Raw genomic sequence first — 21,722 nt, forward strand, 5'->3', positions numbered from 1 at the left:
GAGACCCATTTTGGACTTCTGACTCCAGGACTCTAAGAGAAGGAACTTGTGGAATTTGTTATATCAGCAATAGGAAACAAATACAGGTAGGGAAATGTATCTTTTTTTTTTTTAAGCAGGTTTATTATAACACTGGTAAGTGAAATTTCCTTGTATTGCGAGTTAGACAGAGGAGGGGTGACACTGATAATGTTTCCTCAAAAAAATCATTTCAGAAGCCCCTCTCCTGAGAGGAAAGGGCGGATCATGAGCAGGGGAGCCTCAGGACACCAAGGGGAGCATCTGTGTGCCCAGCACCTGACTGAGGAGGTCTGAGGGCCTCTGAGTGGGACAGGGAGATGCGGAGAGGCTTTCTGAGGTCTCTGCATGTGCACCTAACCAGCTGCTGAGCACCGGGCGTCCAGATGCAAGCAGGGACGATGCCTCACTGTCCTTACTTCTAAAGCAGAGGTGACAATACTACCGCGTGCTAGAGCTGTGTGGAGAATGACATGAAGTCATGTGTGTATTAGCACATATCTCAGGGCACGGAGCAATCCCCGGTAAACCCTATGAATGATTTGAGATAATTATGTGTTACTTGTCTAAATGGGCCACAGGGTGGTCACTGTTAGCGATGGATTCTGGTCCTGCTTTGGACCCTTCTCATCACTCATGACTTGTGTCTACTTCTCCATCCCCCTTGATCCACACGGACATAATGACTTCCAGCTGAAACTCCACTCTCCCTTGTATGTGGTTGGAGGGTGGGCAGGAGGCAGCCTTCTTCTGTGCCCACCTGAACCCTTAATTTAAGGATATTATTTAATCCTCGTAACAAATCACTGAAGCAACACAAATATTCTCCTGATTTTCGAGAACACAGAACCAAAATTTGGTGCTTTAGTAACTTGGCCAGGATCACAGAGTGAATGAATGAATGACCAACATTTAAATCCAGGGAAGTCTGATTCCTGGGCCTCACACCCATAGGAAGTTCACCTCCTTTGCTACTCAGAGCTCAGTGATTGTACTGGTGTTTCTTTTGAAGTAGTCTTCAAATTCTGGTAACAGATTTCTCCTATTACCAAGATACTTTATATTTATTGTAGCAACTTTTAAAAATACTGAGAATCACGAAACGAGATATTTAAATTCACCTGCAACTCACAACCCAAAAGATCTACCTGTAAGAGACGATCTTTCTTGTTTTATTTCCTTTCCATTTTAAATATTTGCCTGATATAGAAGGTACTAGATTTATTTCCCCAAAATCTTATTGCTGAACACTTAAGATTATTTCTCATTTTAGAGTAAGCATTCTGATAGTTAAAATATTATACCTAATTATGTATTTGATATAATTTCCCACAAATGACAACAGAAATTTCTACGTCAAACAGAAACCATTTTGAAAGTTTTGATTTGCATGTACTGCAAAAGGGTCAAGCAGAAAAAAATTGAAGAGCATGCAGATCTTTATGGATGAAAGCTAGAGTCTTTGTTAGAGGGTAAGATATTATCTAAAAAGATTCTTTTCTCTTCAGAGAAAGGAAAATATTTCAGTCTAAATTTATGCAGATAGGTTGATTTCCTTTTCTGTTTTCTAGTAACCATTTGTATTTCTTCATTTGAATTCTCCCATTTATGTATCTTGCCATTTTTGTCTGCTACAATGTTTATACTATTATATATTTGTAGGAATTATTTATCAGGAATATCAGACTTTCATGAACCATGTTATAAATAACATTTTTCCTTTGTAGTTCTCCTCTTATTTCTTTTTTTTTTTTTGCAATTTTATTTTTTAATTTCATGCTTCAAATTCCTGTATGTACATTAAGTACTATTATATAAACTTGTCTTTAGGATATCATTACTTGATGTGGGCAATATTATCTCACCTGAATTTATTTGGAGAAATACAACTTACCCATTCTGCTTAAAAGTATCAAAAAAGCTGCCGAATGAGAAAAGAGGGCACCTACAGTCATATTCTAAACAGACCCCCCCACACACTTTCCTTTTAATTTACTATTGGGTTGGCTGTTATAATTAGCGCTTACCTTTAAGGTAAGCAAAACATGTTATCATGGTATTAGGCAAGAAATTGCATCTTTTGCAATGAGTGGTCCCCTGGGTTGCACCTGTTGACCAAAAAAAAAAAAAAAAAAAAAAAACCAACACTGGCATTGTACACTATACTCATATGTTACGCAAATTGTTGAAAGCCAAAATGAATCTTTTAAGGTAAGAGGAACCTCTTAATAGTTAATCTTTGGGCTTAAGAAATTAAAATAATCCCATACTGCATTTCACATCTCTCAAAAATAGGAAGTGTTTTAGCAGCTTAAAACCTTTTCCGTTATATAAAACTTCTTACACTAGGATTTACTTTGAAATATAGTTTACAGCAAGATCAAATATAGTATACGTACAGTGGCACTTTAGCACAAGGGCAAACTTTAAAAACAAGGTATTTTTGGACCTTTAAAATTAGGCCATAGTATAAAAAGAGTCCATGTCTTACATTCAGCAAATTCATACTAAAATATTCTATTTTTGTAGGATAAATGCCAACAAAACTTTACATATGCTACAAGTTTATTACATATATTTACATGGCTCTTTCCTAAGTATGTAAAACTTTCACATTATACAGCTCTCAACTTTAAACAAGCTTTGCAGGGATGATTTGAAGCCAGATCACTGTCAGAATAGCTTGTGCAGTGCCATAATACTAAAATGTATTCTGAAAGCTACTCGGTGAACACCGAATACTATTTCTATAAAAAATGGTTTCGGTGCATTTGTTGGCAGACACCTATCCACTGCACGTCAGTAACAGGGACAATGGGGTATACTGTTTCATTCTATAGCCCCTAGTGCCCTTTCTGCATTCCCCACCATACAGTTCACTAAAATACAACTATACTCTAAAAAAAAATTCACATTTTCTTTTGGCAGTGCATCAGATTGTTGGCTTATTAACTGGTTTAGGTGTTTCTAGGACATTAAACTTTCAAATATTCAACTAGTTTTCAACCCCTGTATGTCTTAACTGGATGCTTATAATCACATTTACCAGATCTCAACAAAGCAATCTGCTGATCCGTGAATGATAATCTTAAATTACTGTTTTCCCCCAACAGGCAATAGAAAAAGTTGATTCCTTTACCATTCCCCAAATCTAAACTTGACTGGTTTCACTTGAATGGTTACTCAATTGAAAACCCTTAGTATTGATATGAAGTACAATTATCAATAATTTAGTTATTTTAAGTTGCACTGATTCTACCATCACAGTGCACATAACACACAAAACAGTTAAGTCTAATTATATTTTCTACATTAATTAGCAGTTTTACAGATTAAATTCCCTAGTGAATTTGGTCTGAGACAATTGCAAATTATCCTTAAATATGACTAAATTTAAACACATTAATTCATTTTACACCTGTACTTTAAGTAAGGTTTTAAGTTGAAATGTCATTATTTCTTTATAAGAAGGATTAAAGGAAACAGGAACCCAGTGGCTTGGTGGTTTAGGAAGAACACTTGGTGATGGCGGCTCACTAAATTTGGCTCCAGCATAGTTCTGATTAGTCTGAGACTTAAAAAGTAAGGTGGGACTTGATAAGCTAGAGTTCCAGTTTTGATTATTTGGAAAATTTTTGTTCTTCCCCCCATTTTGCATGGCCTGCCATGCAGCTGCTGATGAATTATAAGTATCTCCTCTTTCCTTTTTATTATGAACAATCTTCATCTGAGAATTCTGATCCTTGGTCTTCTGTCTACTAAGCTGTTGTTGGTTCTTACTAACATTTCTAGACTGAGGGGCTGGAATGTTATACCTCTCTCCACCACCCATCTTCAGCTTCTTTGTCACCTTTCAGTCTGCTTTTCAGATTGCAGGATTTCCACCACCTGTCCTCTTCCTTGCTGCCACGCCCAGGATAATAGATGTTGCTTTCTGATAGATCCTTTCCTTTGTCTCAATACAGAAGTTTTCATGGGCCGATCTGCTGAGTTCAGCCTAGGAGCTGAGGCCAACATCTGAGTCTCCTCAGCACACAAGTTTGAGAGAAGTCTTAGCGACTTTGAACCCGGGACTACGGCGGCGGCGGCTCCTGCTCGGCGTCGAAGCCCCCCTCCCCTTCCAGGGAGAGACGAGGCACGGAACGAGCGAAGCCCACGAGCACCGACGAGACAGCTGCAGGCCACCTCAGCGTCCCGACCGACCTTCCCCTTCTGCCTCTACCGACCTCCTCTTATTTCTTGACCTATAAGACTTGAACAATGTTGTGTAGTAAAACCCTTTAAGGTTTTCCTATGTAGTTTGGCAATCAGGATAATGCTTATGTATCATTTTCTTGTAGCTGCCATATCAGATACCACAGCCTGCTGGGGGCTGGGGCACTTAAACAACAGAAACTTATTTCCTCACAGTTCTGGGGGCTGGAAGTCCAAGCTCAAAATGCCATGGGTTGTGGTTTCTCCTGAGGCCTCTTCCCTGGCTTTGCAGATGGCAGCCTCCGCAGTGTGTCCTCACATTGTCTTCCCTCTCTGCACATAGCCCTGTGTTTTTGTTGTGCCAAATTTCCTCTTCTTACAGGGAGGCAGTCTGACTGGACTATGGTCACCCTAACAGCATCCTTTTAATTGGTTTACCTCTTTAAAGGCCCATCTGCAAGTTCATCCGTATTCTGACGTACTGGGTGTTAGAACTTCAACCTGTGAATTTGGGGGACACATTCACTTCATAATAGTTTATAAAGGTCTTCCTTGCCTCAAGATCATAGAAATATTTTTATTCCCTTCTTGAAGTTTAGTGTACCAAATTATATATATAAATGCCGCTTGTAATTTACTTTGTCGTGTGATACATTATTTATTGAGAAATATGTAAAGAAACTGCATAGGTAAAGTAAGCGTATAGTAAACAATACTCATATTCTCCCCACCCACCTTCAGACATAGAACATTCTAATTCTACTCTGACTCTCAACTCTCTGACATTCCCTGGCTTTCATTGGAGACTCCCACATGCATATGAAATCCTAAACAACACTTTGGCTTTTCTTCTTTTGGTCCCTTATATAAGTAAAATCCCATACTGATTATCTGTTTGAGGTGTAATTTTTATTTTGTTTCCAGTATTTTTTTCTGAGCTTTATCCATGTTGCTGCATGCATGTGATTTATTTTGGCTACTTAGTAGTCTATACTTTAAATATACCAAAGTCCATCCAATCTATTTGGAATGAATATTTGAATATTTCCTCACATTACTATTATGTAACTGGTTAACATGTGTCTGCTCTGTGTCTTGGCTAACAATTAATAAGATCTCAGGAATGTACTTTACTAGCTGTGCAATATAATCACAGCTGATATTCCTATTAAACTAGAACGACAGTTCCTGTTATACCGCATGTGAGCCAATGTTTTTATTGCTATGATTAAACATTTGCCCAACTGTGGAATGTGGAAAAGTGTTTGACTGGGATTTTAATTTGCATTTAATTTGTTGCCAATGAGACTGACCATCTCTGATAATCTTCACTGGACATCCATATTTTACCTTCCATGAAATGCCTGATGATGCCTTTTTGACATCATTAATTGTTGATTTTTTTAAATTGTTTATAATGATTGTACCAATCACTTAATTCATGTCTTCCTTCTTTTTATGTTGCATTTTAATGAGCAGTTCTTCATCATAACATGATAGTATTTATCAATCTTCTTCTTTAATGTTTTCCGCTTTGCGTGAATTTTTAAGAAGTTCTTCTTTTCCGTGACATCATAAGAGCATTCCTCATGTAGCTGTCTAAAGATTTTGGTTTTTGTCTTTCACTTTGAATTTCAATGTACCTGGAGTTGGTATGTTTGCATTGTTTCTGAAGGAAAGTAGCTCGTACTCCAGCAAAGCCTGTGGGGAGAAGATGCCACCCCACTCGCTCTTCCCACCTCCCTTCACCCACAGCCCGCACTTGGAATTAAGATCCCATCTCTGGAGGCTGTAGGAGCTACAAGAAAAGGTAGAACAGGACAAGGGGACAGAGAGACCGGGACTGATACTTTCCATGGGTGGTGTGGAATCTCTCCCTAAGGAGGTGGCATGTGAGTAAAGACCATGAAGATAGAGAAGGAAAGAGCCATTTATTGCTGCAGTAGTAGCAAGTTTCATCAAGCCACAGAAAATAATCAAAAATTCCCTGGGCCAGAGGGTGCTCAGAGATTTCTAAGATGATGCGGTTGCCGGTGCGGTCAGAGCCTGTGCATGAGCATGAGGAGGAGAGGAGGCCAGGATCCTGGTTCATTTTCACAAGCTCTGCCATTCAGGTCAGCCCCAACCCCTACTTGATGGGGAACCTTCCTGGTTTTCAGGAAAAACTGGAACGTCCTTGTGACTCCTACACAACGCAAGCGACCTGCACTGCATTGTGATGGTCCTTTAATTGCTATCACGCCATGAAAGGATGAGTTTATTACAGATAAGATTTGGGGGGTGGGGAGGTTTGTTGGTTGGTGATTGGGTTTGGTTTGGTATTCTTAGTGATAAGAACGGTCAGTCCTCAGTAAATATTGAATAATGAACAAATGAGTGCAAAGGGGTGATGGCAACAGTTTCTTCTGACCTCACCTTGGCCCGGTAGCAAGCAGGTGTAGTAGGTTTAGAGCTGCTGCTAAACAGACTCTAGAAATGGCTACTTCTGATTTTTACCATGACGAAGGTTCTGGGGAATGGGTCTCAGGCCACAGCCTCCTGCCATGTTCCCTTAGTGAGAAATGGTGACTGGAAGCCCTCTGTCTGTCTCTGTTTCCCCAGCTGGTGCTGGTGGTTGCAGGATCAGTGGGCTGTGACCTCTCTCCTGGCTTGGCTTCCTGTGTCCCCCGTTGGCTCTCCTGGACTCACAGACACCCACCTGCTGGAAGGGACAAGGATCTGAAGCCATTTCCTGATGGGGGTTCGAATTTGAGACGCTGGCTGATTTGCATTTGCTTCAGTCAACAGGGGTGTCAACCTGTGCCTGGAGAGAGGGCTGGCCAGGCCACCCTGTCACGTTCGCTCACAGACAGCCTCCTGTCATTCCACCTGGACTCTGCCTGATCCCGTGCCTCATGGGGTCGTCCTACATGTCACAGCCACTGCTGTTCCTCGGCCAACATCGGGAAGTAGATAAGTTCTTCCTGACACTGAACATCCCTGAGGACGTGAGTTATGTGTCCTGCCCTGACCTCAAGGCCACAGTGATGAACAGTGACCTGGTCAACACGGCCATATTGTCCCGGTGGGCAGAGGGGACAAAAGTCCTTGTGACCACGGAAGTCACACAGAACACGACCTGAGGATGAGGATGGAGTGACGTTCCCTAGAGATCCAGGATCCCGAGAGCAGACCAGACCCCAGGAGAAGCAGAGCCTTCAAAGCAGATGGAGAGAAAATGTGAAAACTGAGTCATGCGTGGAAACCAAAGGCAGCGACATCACCGCAAGAGGAGATCGAGTGAAAGAAAGAGAAGCGACAGGCAGAAGGGGCGGAGCACACAGCGCCGGGGGAGGGGCCGGGGGAGGAGCCACAGCAGAAGAGGCGGGAAGTGGAGAGGACGGAAGGGGGCCCGCGGACAGCAGAGGTCAGGCCAGGGTCCCGCAGGGGACGCCGCAGCCTCGGCCCGCCTGCCGCCCGCCAGTCACGGAGGGGGAAGCACTTGTGCAGCAGGACAGCGTATAACTTAGAAATACTACAGCCCTGGGTAATGAAATCCCCAACTAATGCCATTGCTTCAAAAATCTCACATAAATACGTACTTTTACTTTTGTTTTTGATTTTTTTTTTTTTTTTTTTTGTATAAAGACCTGAGCTTTGACTGACCTCGTGCCCTACCTGGTAACTCAGCTTAGAATTACAGACAGACCTGGGGTGCCTCTCAGCCCTGCCTCGTGGGAGCTGTGACTCAGGGCATGTCCCTCACACCACCCCCCTCAAGCCTCAGTGATCTTATGTGTAAAATGGACGTGGTAATATTGTGTTGATGATTAAATAAGAAATTGCCTGCAAAATTCCACAGTCTCTGCGATATGATAGGCATACAGTGTCATCTTATTATGTATTTTATATTTCCAGTGTGAAATTAGAGACACTTTACAAAGGGCATCCTGATGACTGGACTGGGTACAGACATGGATTTTCCTTACCTCAAGGGATGAGTCCCTACCAGTTAGCGTCACTGGCTCTTCATCCTTCTCCGTCTTGGCCTGCACTCTTCATCCTGCCTAGTTACCCTCTCTTTCCCTCTTTCAAATGTTGTCAATGCTGGTCTCTCTCCAGTGTTGAGTTTTGTCTCCAGTTGTGGCCAGAGTGAAATGGCAGTCATCCACCAGGGGAACACCTGACCAAGATGAACACAGATGGGTGGTAGCTGTCTGGCAAACAGGGAGGTTTCAGAGCTCATTTGTGGTTGATGACATGTCTAAGACCATTTAAATATCAAAATGGAGTAACTATGCTTCAGGCATCCATATAGAGTCGAGTGGCCATTGTCGATGTGGTTTTACATACATCCCTGCATCACTGAGAACTTGAATTTTTGGAGTTGTATCAAACTCAAGGACACCACTAGCCATTTTCCAAACAATGTCTGCCAGCAGCTACCACTTGCACCCCTGGAGTTTCAAAATCACCCACCTTCAAATCTATATATTTATTTTGAACCCAAACCAATCCTTGCTTAACAAGCCTCTTATTTCTTGCCAACTTCAATCCTACTTCCTGACAAACATTTTATGTAACCTTGCAGGTTTTTGGCTTTATACACTTTCCCCATTTTGTAGTCTGCAGGAACACAGTTCAAGTGCTTTTTGGATGTGTGTTCTGGACTGCAGTCCTAAGAAACCCCAAATAAAAGCTTCTTCGTTTCAAGCAGGACGCTGTTCTGGGAATTTGCAGTCAACACAGGGTTGCTTTTCTCTCTGCTTCCTGTGTTCTTGTCATCATTCCCCACAAGGCCAAGGTTCACACTCCGATTCTTCCCAGGACCTGTGCGGACCCTTCACTGATGAAAATGTGATTTAGCGGATCACTTTACCCTTAACTGGGAGCTATTTTACAGAACTTTTCTTACACATATTGACACTTATGTAACCTGATGCTCTATATGTTGGCAAATCAGTTGAAAAATTTTCGAAATGTTAAGAAACAAAATTCAACTGAGTAAATGTTAAACATCCTATTGGCTTTATTCAGTGATTCTTGAGTGTGGCACCATCCAGACCAGCAGACAGAAAGGAGCTCCAAGAGCTAAAGAAGGCAAGAGATTTTACAGGTGGAAGGAAGCAGAGACAAGAGAGTTACACTAGGCAGCAGGCTGGTTGCTAATTGCAAGGTTCCTGTCCCTTTGGGGATGGGAGGGGCCTTGGGGGCAGATGACCTAACTAGTCCTGATCAGGAGATTCCTAATTGGATGGTTCAAGATTCCATTTCTGGGAAATCAAAAATCTCTTCCCGGTTGACCTATAAGTCACATCATTGATGCACATATTCTCTCTCTCTCTCTTCTCATTGCAGTGCAGTGCCTCTGCTTCCATCCATAAGCTCTCTGAAATTGGTGATCTCCACCCATTCAGAAGCGTGAGTGACATGCCGAGGTGGACCCCACCTCTTGCACGACAGCCAGACATTTGGAGGAGGAAACATATTCTCACCAGAGAGATCAGAATAAAAACCTCCTCCACTTGCTGATGGTGAATCCTGGTGGTCTCAAACAAAGCCATCCTTGGCTAAAACTGCTTACTATTGTTGCTCTTGCACATTTGTGCTTCCATGCTTAAAGTGTTTTCCTCTGTGATGAATTGATTATTAAGTGTTCCATATACTTCACCGTGTGCAGGATTTTCACTTTGGACTTGCCCTAATGATCAAGAGATGAGAAGATTAAACAAGCCTGCCTGATTTATTAAAGATTGATTCTATACAAGTTTTCTCATGAAATCTAAGTCACGTAAATAAAAGAAAACAGGGCGAAATGAAACCACAGCTCTGGAATCACTGTTCTGTGTAGTTCTATACTTTAAAAATAAATCTTGTCACCAGAGCTTCCTTTCAGCCACAGTTGCCTTAATTGGAATGTTTATTACCATGGTGATGGGCTGCTTTGGCTGTTTATACCAGAAGGGTCATGGCTGGAGGGTAGTCTTTTGGAGCACAGCCTCAAAAGAGACCCATGTTATCCTACAAAAGTATATGCCACCTGTTTCTGGAAATTTCTAATTCCCCTTGGTGACTAGTTTTATACAACAGTTGTATGGGTTTGGTTTATCATCAATCTTCTAACAATAAATAAATCCATTTTTGTGTGATTTCAGATTAGGTTGCTCAAAGTTGTGAAACTGATTAATCCCATGATCAATTCCCAAAGTAAAGCTTTCCACCCTGTAAGTCCTCTCAGGACATGACCTGATCCACTGTTGGTTGAGAGTGTTTTTACATAACATGCAAGATAACACACAATTGGAGGGATGACCTTGAGAAAGCAACTTTGTATTTGCTTCACGTCCCTCAGATATTACAGCCATGAGATGCCAAACTCATAGAAATAGAGGAAAGGATGGTGGTTTCCTGTTTGGGGTAAAGACGGATCGGTTGGCAGAAGGGAACAAGCATTCAACTATAAGATGGATAAGGTCTGAGGTTCTAATGTAAACCACGGAGACTATGGTTGATAACGCTGTTTATGTAACTGAAATTTGCTAAGAGGGTGAAACCTAAATGTTCTCTGACACACACAGAATGATAAATATGTGAGGAGACGGATGTGTTAATTCACTAGTCAGGGGGCATCTTTTCACATTTATACATATTTTAGATCAACATGATGTACACTTTGAATATCTTACAATTTTATGTCAATTCTGTGTCAATAAATCTGAAATTTTAAAACAGATATTGTTGCCGAAAAGGTTCACTTGCTCGGTACACAGTAAGCCAAAGAGTGAGACACCAAGTTTCCGTCAGAGAAGGGTTTATTCATGAAGCAGCCAAGTGAGGAGATAGGAGAACAAATCTCAGATCCACCTCCCCGAAGGAGAGGGGCTCAGGTTATTTACAGGATAAAGAAGCAGCGTGACCTTAGGCATGAGGAAAGGTGATTGGCGGTGGGGGAAAGGTGAGGTCATCAGTGTTCTTCCCAGCTGTATCTGGATCACAGGCTTCTATGAGACGCATGTTCATAAATGGAGGCACTCAGCATGTTCTGAGATTGGAGGTTTAGGCCCTCTGACATCAAATGCTCACTCATCAGACCCATGGGCAGGCCCAGTTTTAAGGGTGGTGGGTCCCAACCAGTCTTAGTTGGATTGACCTGAACTGGAGCCAACTCGAAGTTCCTGGGAAACAGCTTAAACCTCCCTGTTACTATAGTGACCCATAGTCTGAGGCGTTATCTACAGGGGTGGTGAAAGTGCTTTGTTATATATTCCCTAGGTTACATGAAGCTTGGAGTGTATGGAATTAAAGAAAGACAGGAAAAAATATCTAAAGTGAGTTCAATCAGCTGAGTCAGGTCTTCAACACACTATTCCCTTATCTGCTGCTCTGTAACACAAGCTCAAGGATTTCTCTTAGTCACTACTTTCTGTTAACGCAGTGGGACATGGTTTCAGTATTACATCCATTTACATTACATTACATTACATTACATTACATTACATTTCATTTCAGTATTACATCAGTATTACATGAAAAATGGAAGGTGATAGTACCTAGCTCCATAACACTTAGGATTATAGGAACTGCATTAAACATCACATGATCCAAAAAGTCCCCCTGGCTGACAGTATCTGAGCAAGCTTTATTTATTACTCATTTCATCTGAAACAGGTGGAATTCACTGAATGAAGACAAGGTCCTAGAAAATAAGACTGAGGAAACTCTGATAGAAGAGCAGCACAGTGGTAACCTGCCCAGCAATAGGAGGAAAGAGGAAGAGAATGACACAGGCCACCCTGTCCCAGGAGAGGAGACAACATTCATTCTGGCTGAGAGAGGAGAAGAGGGTGGACTGAGGGCTGATCTTGCAGGGTTTGCGGGCTCAGGGATGAGGGAACCTGGCTGGGTTTACTGATGGGGGATGAGAATCATCGTGGAGAGAAATCATCCCTTATCAGCAAGGTGTGCGCATCAAGAAATCCTATCGAGGCCTGTAGACCCTCTGCTGCCAGTGAGTGAGCACCGGCCACCACTGCTCAGGGGCACACCGTCTGTCCTGGTCCTTGAGGTTTCCGGTGGTGCTGGGTAACTGCTGTGCTCGTGTCTCCTGGACCACCCAGCTGAAGCCCTGACCATTTCTACCCTGATTCTCTTGGAACCCTAACAGAAAAGTCTCCCTTTTCAGTGACCTGGAGTGTTGTAAAGATTCCAATGGTTTGCAAAGTCAGACACATGACGGAAGAAGAAGGAAAAAACGGGAATAAAATGTCATGAACAATTTTTTTGAACTCAAATATTTTTAAAGAACTGAACCGGTTTTCTGAGGGGACGGGAAGCCCAGCAGTGGCAGGTGAGGCCCAATGGCGGCTGGGGACTCAGCAGAAGGACTCTCTGGAGGACGGCCTGGGATCCATATGAAGGCTGGAAAGACAGTCCATGGCTGGCGGTGGGAAGTGACGGCGAGAACTGAGAGCTGCTGGGACAGGGCGGGTCTCTGCTCCCCGCTGGGCACCTCCTCCCTTCCCGGCAGCCGCTGTGCACACACGTCAGGATTCAGGATAATGAGTCTCAGGGGAGCGACGCTCGGCAGGAGGTGAAGCCGGGAAGGGACCCCACGGGTTTCTCCCCGCATTAGTGGCAGCTGCTCGTGACCTGGGGCTGCCGGGTCACCTGCGGTGCTTCTGCTGGAGGGACATTCTGCCTGAACTGATGGCTGAGTGTCTCTCTACTGGAGACAAGGGAGAGGTCTGGTCTTTGCTGGGAAGAAGCGGACCATTCTGGGAAAGTAGGAAAACTGGGGTCCGGCGGGGGGTGAAGAAATGATTCTATGCCACACCCTTTGGGAGGGGGAGAGTGTCACCTAAGGGACAGAATGCATCTGGATGGGCTCACAAGTTTACTCAAGAAGGATGTCATGAGAGCAATTTTTTTTTGTGTGCGATACGCCGGCCTCTCACTGTTGTGGCCTCTCCCGTTGCGGAGCACAAGCTCCGGACGCGCAGGCTCGGCGGCCATGGCTCACGGGCCCAGCCGCTCCGCGGCATGTGGGATCTTCCTGGACCAGGGAATGAACCCGTGTCCCCTGCATCGGCAGGCGGACTCTCAACCACTGCGCCACGAGGGAAGTCCCATGGGAACAATATTTAGGTTTAGTCTTTAAACGGGGGCGTCTGGGTTGGTGGGCCTGAGATGGAGCCTCAGATATGAGTCACGTGGGGTCCAGGTTTGTGCTTGTGATGCTGCTGAGCCGGGACAGACTGCCCTGTGTGGACGATCCCTTATTAACCCGGCACAACACCTGCAATGTCCCTGAAAACAGGCGCGAGACACTTGATACTCAGGAGGCATCAGGTTATTGTAGAAAGAGCCCCCGCTGCCTGTCATTGGCTGAGCGAGGACAGTGGTGACACTCATCCAAGTGCAAATACGTACATCCTGTGACGCTGTACTTTGGGGTAGCTTCTCTGTACTGTACTCTGTCTTATCTTCTTTCTTTAGGTTTCATTTTTTGTTAAAAGAAAAATGGAGATAGAGGAAAAATCAGGGATAAGTGGGGTAGGCACACTTGGCCCATGCTCCACTTTCTGAACAAAGAAATCAAACTAGGCCAGTGCCTGAGATGACATTTGGAATACCTGTTATAACCACCATTAAATATCTAGCTTCCATGAACTGAAAGTGACCTCCATCCCACATGTGCACGTTAAGGCAGGTGGACTGGCTCATCTGGGACCCAGGTAATGGCCACGGGAAGGGCAGGAATGAAATCCTGAGGGTGGACGACCACGTGGGTCTTTTTGTTCCAGCTCCATGAACCTCCAAGGACTTTGTGAATAGGTTCCACTGTAATTGTCATTGCTGGCCTGAGAGATAGTGTGAACTGCAGTTTATGGATGGGTGAGTGGACATGTGAAAGACAAGTTCAAGGGCAACTCTACCAGAAGTGTCATTTATGTATAGATCCAGGAAAGAAACCAGATATTTCATGCTCTTCCAGAAGCCTGTATTAGCCACTTGGATGCCTGATATGTTAGCGCTGCTCCCCTGACTTTAAACCCAACCTCACCCACCCTCATATCTTCGTGTTTATAAGTGAGGAGGTGGTGAGAGACATGTGGGTGGTGACTTCAATTGTTATTTAGAGAGCGCCCTCTATGGCTGCCGTGGTTAGGTGCAGCTACGCAGTACAGATCTTTTTTCTTCCTGTTATGTCTTCTGATTCCTTTTTACTATACTGGGTTCCACAAGCCTCATCTTTCGCAGCATACGGTGTTTTACCAAAAGCTTCCAAACGTCACCTCCTTCAGAGGAACCTCCTGCTTCTGCACCATTGCTGCTGCTCTGAGACTGTCCCCTGCCGCATGGCCCTTTCCAAACACTTTCCTTTTGAAACTTTCACAGCCAATGTTCATACCTGCAAATGTCATTTTTCTCACTCTCTCATGGCTAATTCTCTGACCATCACATATGAGACCTCTTCTCTCTATTTCCCACTCATGGCAGCCTAGAGCTTCTGAGTGGGAATCCCTCTTATGGTGTCTGTCAATAACCACCACCAGGACGCAGCACACTGGCTTTCTTTCCTTCTGGTCTCTACCTGACACTCACATCTGCTGGGGGTCCAGTGCTGAATCTTACATGGATGTCGAGCAGGAAAGTGAAGTCTTTGTGCATAGACTCTGGGAAGGTATATGCTTCACTTTTGGATTTTATAAAATGTAATATGGAGAGATTCTACTTCAACTAACAACTATACATCTTCCTATACAGAATTTCAGACTTCTTCAATGTAAATCAACATCAGTGGCACAGCCTAATCCAAAATGGAAGTTAAGAACCACCCCTCTCCAATCCACTCCCAGATTAAAGATGTTTTGATCAAAATCAAGACAAGAACACTCTTGTTCCTTTACCAAATGATGTTTTTTTGCCTGATGCACAGGAACTCAAACCCTGAGACACTGAGGTTTGCAGCAAAGAAAGGGTTTCTTCAAAAGGCAGCCAAGAGAATCAACGGGAGAACAAGTCTCAGACCCCCCTCCTAGAAGACCAGGAGCTTGAGATATTTGTGGGATAAAGAAGCTGGGTGGCTTTAGGCCTGGAGAAAGGTGACTGGAATTAGGGAAAGGTGAGGTAATTAGTGTTCTGCAGAGACATATCTGAGCAACGTCCTTCTTCGTGGGATGTATGTTCAAAATTGGAGGCATTAGCATGCTCTGAGGGTGGAATTTCTGGTCCTCTGACCAAAAACGGTCATTCATGGGACACCTGCACAGGCCCAGGTTTGGGGGCAGTGGTCCCAACATGTCTTATCCAGCTCAAGCTTGAGTTAGGCAAAGCTGACTCCAAGTTCCTGAAAATAACTGGGGCCACATCTGTTATCTGGGTGGCATCTTGGAGGATATGCACATTGCCACAAAATAGTTAAAGTGAGCTTGCTCAGTGAAGGCAGGCTACAAGCAGAGAGGTGTTTAAAAACCTTTGACACAAGCTCAAGAAATCTACTCGTCGCCACTTTCTGTTAACCCCGAGGGCTCAGTTTCAATCATTTTCTAGCAAGTGAAGCCAAACTGTAATAAGCTCATCATGGTGTGATCCCCACACTTGGATTGCTTCGCTTTCAATCTTTTGTTTTCCCCGATCTTTGGTGTCACTCAGGGCTGACATGATGAACAAGATCCCTGCACCTAAAACTCCTGGCCAGATCGTGATTGGTGCAGCAGACAGGTGTGATTGTGTGGACAGCCTAGGCCATCCTGGTGGCTAAGGGGAGATTCGATTGCTTCCCTAGCTTCATCTCTGTGCACTTGTTGCCTCAGAGCACTGGGACATATGGGGACACGATCTAAGGTGAGCCTAATGTAAAGGGACCCAGGAACAGTTGAGGCTACGAAATAGAAAATCAGTGTGGATTCACCAGGTAACACTGCGTCTAAATAGAACGAAAATGGGGTATTTTTTTTAAAGAAGACCACCAGTGAGTGAGCAGACTAGAGTCAGTACGTAGAGACATGAGTACATGGATGTACGTGGGCATCTGTAACAGCCTCTCCTTTCCTTGCACATAGCAGATACTTCACTCTAGAGGAGAGTCCATCTAATGTAATACATGTGAGGAGATTTCACATGCAACAGTATGAACTCCACATGTATTAACTCAAACAGGAGAGAATCCCTATAAATGCTATGAATGTGGGAAAGAATTCAACTAGAGCCCTCACTTTATATACACCAGAAATTCACACAGGAGAAAAATCCTATATTGTCACTACTCTGGAAGAGCCTTTGGCCAATATTCCTTTTTAAGTATCAATAACATAAGGTGAATTATACTGCAGAGAAACCACATAGATCCCATCAATGTGGGAAAGCCTTAGTCAATGCTCTAAACTTAGATGGCATGAGAGAACTCACTCTGGAGGGAGCACTACAAATGTTATTAAAGTGGGAAATAGCTCAGCTGGAGCTTTGCCTTTATACACATGAAAAATCACACTGGAGAGAAACCCTAAAAACGTAGTGAATGTGGGAGACCCTTCATCAGAGGCCAACTTGCATTCACATATATGAACTCAAATAGCAGAGAAGTTCTACGTCTGGAATAACTATGGAAGAGCTTTCAGTTGAAACTTTGTTACTTCAAAGTTGTGGACTCATTCACACTGGAGAGGAAACCTTGTGAGTGTCATCTATGTGGGAAAACATAAGACAAAGCCATGACCTTAGACATCATGTGAAAAGTCACATTGGGAAGAAGCCCTATAAATATAATAAATATGGAAGAATTCTTACATGCTGCTCTCACATTTATATGTACCAGAGAACTCATGAAGAGACACCTTATACCTGCAATCAATGAGGTAGAAGCTTCAGCTAGAATTTCTCTTTCTTAAACCACCGGGACACTCAAGTGAAGAGAAACCCTAGACCTGTACTCATGGCAGAAGAGCCTTCGGTTGGAGCTCCAGCCTCAGCACACACAGAGAACTCAGAGTCAGCATTAATTCAACTAATCCTGTTACTTCAATTTTTAATGTATTATTTCCTCATAAATTAAAAGAAAATTACAAATTAATTTACTCTTTAACAGGGGTGCTAATCCTGGAGAACTGTGTGTACCTGGACAGAAAACTTCCAAGACCTCAGTGTCAGGCAGTGGTTTATCCCCTATTTTAGAATTTTGGAGCCAAAGGATTTTTATCCAAGAAGGGCAGATACCTCTCTCGGTCCTGAGGAACTGGCGGGTCATTGCAGACATGGAGCATTCCATCTCCAGAGTGTTTAGAGCAGCAGGGTTGAATGTACTGATTCATGGAAACATAAAGCTCTGCCGCTCAGAGCTCCATTTGTAAGTCTGCCCGCCAAAGATCTGCTCTTTGCTCTAGATAAATAATCCTCAAAAAAGAAAGTGCTGGGAGAAAGATGAGCATACAGAGAAAGCCCATTTTGTAAGTTAAAGCTGCAAGAAAGCTAGTTAGAGAGAGGCTAGGTCCCCGTCTTTAGATCAGTTGCTTTTTCTTTGTTGGCCAAAACATTCGTTATAACACTGAGATCAATTGAAGAGCAATGAGTTAAGGCATGATTTATTCAAAAGGTCCATAAAGCACAGGATGTTGGGGCAACATTTGTAGGTGTATGTGCTCCTGTGAATGCATGTGCGTGTGCATGTGCACAGACACACACACACAAAAAAAAAAAAAAGAAGAGAGAGAGACTAGAGTATCCATCTGATACTAAAGGCAAAGTGTCACTCAGGAATCAAGGCCATAAATGTGTCATGCAGGAGAAGAATCATATAAATCACTTATATATTCATGGATTCAATTTTCAATTATTAACAAATATTTACTGAGTACATCTCACAGTTCAGAACTTGGACTTTTATGAGGATTTAATTTTAAATGGTACAATGTTCTTCTCCTCATATAACTGTACATTCTAATGCAGGCAACAAAAATACACTGCAAAATACAATACGTGCATGAGGGTTTACACATTGTATAACTACAAAATCGTTGCCACTAGTCTACCGAGAAAAGTTGGCACTTTATTTAAGAAATTGACATTTAAAACATTGTCAATTCTAGAACTTTGGAAGGTCATATATTTCAGAGTCTCTGCATTATTAAAAAATATTTTACACAATTCTGAAATTTAGGAAAATCTATTCTGCAAGACTTGGAGAAAGCAAAGCTTGATTCTCCTTCCTAAGGGTCAGTTTTGTTGCCTATTGTATTATGAAATAAGTGTTTTTGAATTGTTTGAATTCCAAAGTAGTTTTGAAAATCAATCATCATATTTATAAATGCAGATGATAAAGCACTCAGTGAAGAAAACAGAACATAAAATTATATCTATGCCATAATTGTAGTTGAATTAAAGTATAATACCTATATTACTAGAAACAAATCTAATCAATAAACAATCTATAATAAGATTTAAAAAGTGTTTTATTTGAGTCAAACTGAGGACTAGCTCAGAAGCCCTCTTCTCAGGTTACCAAAGGCAAGTTCCTTTGCTCAACGCACAGTGAGACCAAAAACACTGAAACATCCAAGTGTGGAGCAGACGAAGGTTTATGGCAGGGCCACACAAGGAGACAGGTGGCTCATGCCCCCAGAAAACTCAAACTCCCCGAAGGGTTTCAGCAAAGCATTTTGAAAGGCCAGGTTAGGGAGGAGCATGGTTGGTATTGCAAACTTCTTGGTGCAGGAATCCTATGTCCATGTAGGTCAGGTCACGATGTTCCTGTAACCCTCCAACAAAACAAATGTTATTCTCTTTTCTGCAACTCTTTTTTTATGGCTATAGGAATGGAAAAGTGTTATACTCTTAAAAGTCAGAGTCTTGAGAATGGGCAATCCTGTCTATTTCAGGCTATGGCCAACATTCTTAACTCTAAGCACCAGCAACTGAATACAAAGGTTAAAGTTAAAGAAACAGATCTAATATGGAGTCAGATTTGTTCTTCCCTATTACAAGATTACTCTGAGAAACTGCTCTCGAGAAACATTGTTTCCAGCACAGTTTTATATCTTCTCAGAACAAAGAACATTAAACAAGTTAGGGATGCATTTGGAGAAAAACAACAACAACAGGAAACACAGATCAGCATGTACACAGCGAGTCAGCATGGCCCACCAGCAGGGAAGGGAGTTTCATCATCAAATGATGAAGAGCATTGGTGTCCCAGGAAGAGAGAAATTTAATCTTTATTTTTAACATGATCATTCGTTACTTTTGGTCAATGTGTCCTTTTCTGTAATAATTAAATCAGATGTATAATATATGTTTGACAGGCCACACACAGGCTATTTCAGCTGCATGAAATTTAAGTTAACTCATGTATAAGCCGGAATAACATCCCATACCTCAACATGTGGAAATTTCTATTATCATTACCTACCAAAAAAAAAAAAAAATAGAGGGGGCATTTTAACAATTAAAAAGAGGAAAATTCAGATCTCATGGGAAGAGGTAGTTCTTCAAATTGACTAACTTTAACTTTATGAAAAAGCCACACACACACACACACACACACACACACACGAACAACTTTGGCCCGAGATGGGAATTTTGGGGTCCTCACAGCAGACATGAAGGATTAGAAGGCGCCTGCTGGCTCCTGCCTTTTTGCCACAGTGCCGGCCCTGGGTCCGCAGCCTTTAAGCCGGGGATCTAGAGGTGGACTTGCTCCTGCTCCCCAAGCGGCCTGGAGCTCCGGCGGCTGTGCCCGCGCCCCCGGCCCTGGGAGGAGCCCCTCGGTGCGGGCGGAGCCCTGAAGTCCCCGCCCCAGGCTCCACGGAGAGCGGCCAGAACTGCCTGGGCGCCCTGGCCTTGGGCCGTGCTGCTCTGGTCGCTTCTCCTCCTGCCTGGCCGCCGGCCCCGAGGGAGCCGTGAGGGGCAGGGAGGCAGCGACCTGTGCAACAGCTGATGATCACTGTGGCCTCTGTGTGACTTACCTTGAATGTCCCGCTCACGAGAGCAGCCTGTTTGTGGCCCACGGAACAGACACTGAGCATCTGCTTTCATTGATAAGGAAAAGGATGCATTGACCAGAAGTAAAGAATGTTGGTGTTAAAAATACAAATGAAGCCCTGGGTCCTAAGATGCCTGTGCTGGTCCTCCTTTCATGGCGGTGTGCCCTTTCCAGGTGCCACGGGCATGCTGTCTCGCTGGGCACCTGCTGGTCCCTGTTTTGTTTTGTTTTGTTTTTTCCCTTGAAGGGCTGTATCCCTGACTTGGTTGATGATCTTCTTCTCAGGACACATACACCTGTGCTGGAAACCCTGCATCTGGGCAGCAGATCCTCAGAGCTATCCGAGGGGCTGGCTTCCAGGCTGTAGGCCTCACTTTGGCTCACATAAAATTCTTTTCTATTCCTGTGGTAGATTGTTCATTGATTAGTTTCCTGGACACAGCTCCTCCTGCCCGAGAGCCGGCCTCTTTCTCCAGGGACACGGACCTGTCCCAGAGCTCATGAGTCTCGGGGGCCTCAGACCTGCTGCATCATCCTCACCGCCCTGCAGGCAGTGGACCACGGGAGGCAGCTCCAGGAAGCTCGGGGACAGTGGGGGAGGGGCTGCAGGCACCTGCAACTCAGCAGCTTCACCCACCGTGGCAGGGACCCCTTCCGCCCCAGGACGCCTCCGCATGCACAGCCCCAGCTCCAGGCTCAGGGGCAGACTATCCCCCCGACACTAGGAAGTCCCCATGGCCAGCGTGTCCTCAGCCTTCTCACAGAAAGCTGGAGGCCGCCTGGCCCTGGGGCCTGAGAGCCTGGAGCCCGCTCTCCTTAAGTCCCTTCCTCCCCCACCCCCGGAACTTCAGGGCACCCTGGCTCTCACCCCAGGAACTCAAACCCACACGGCCTCCGCCCCTCAGAACGGCCAGAAGCCAGATCTGCCGACCCCCCCACCCTCGGGGCTGCCTGTGGAGTATTCAGAGTCTGGGGGTGTTCCGGGTGCTGGAGGGGACACCATCTAAGAAGGACCGCCAGATGTCACCAGCACCGGCCCTTGTGTCCCTGTTCCCTCCCCTCGTCCCGGCCTCCTGGCCCTAAAATGAAAGCAGCTTTCCTGCTCTTAACACATTTGTTTCCATATCCTCCTCCTTCATCCCAGTGGCCAGGATTTCCCTCTTTGGTCCCAACAGGCTGCTGTGTTTTCTGTTGAATGCACTCTAGATGGGGACACCAGGGTGAGATTAGAGGTTAAAGAGGGCGGGGTACTTGTGCAAATAACTGAAGTGAGCCACGTCAGCATCTCAGGGGCACCCACGCCCACAGCTTCATCCTGCCCACCCAGGCGCCACCCTAATGTCTTGGCCTCCTCCTGCCTATACTCCACAGCAGGGCTAGCTGTCGATTGGATTCTGTGCCTGTGTTTCCCGGGGTCCCCTCGTGGCTCATCCTTGGCTGTGCAGACCCCACCTGCCCTCCTCACCTCGTCCTCCAAGAAACCTCTCTGCCCTGGCAGGACGGTATCCACACAGAATGCTCCCCTTTTTTTGCAACTGAAAATTAAGAAAGCATT

At 44.3% G+C, this 21,722-nt stretch overlaps 1 protein-coding gene across 1 annotated transcript; it reads right to left on the reverse strand.

Moving 5' to 3' along the window:
- Positions 1–3,430: 3,430 nt before the first annotated feature.
- On the reverse strand, positions 3,431–3,850 carry LOC307070146 (proline-rich nuclear receptor coactivator 2-like; the record flags this gene model as incomplete). Its single annotated transcript, XM_079728725.1, has 1 exon — positions 3,431–3,850. The coding sequence occupies one exon, from the start codon at positions 3,848–3,850 to the stop codon at positions 3,431–3,433; it is 420 nt and encodes a 139-aa protein (XP_079584851.1).
- Positions 3,851–21,722: the final 17,872 nt, after the last annotated feature.

The sequence above is a fragment of the Hyperoodon ampullatus genome (genome assembly GCF_949752795.1).
Source record: "Hyperoodon ampullatus genome assembly, contig: scaffold_231, whole genome shotgun sequence".
In the NCBI taxonomy this organism is placed as follows: Eukaryota; Metazoa; Chordata; class Mammalia; order Artiodactyla; family Ziphiidae; genus Hyperoodon; species Hyperoodon ampullatus.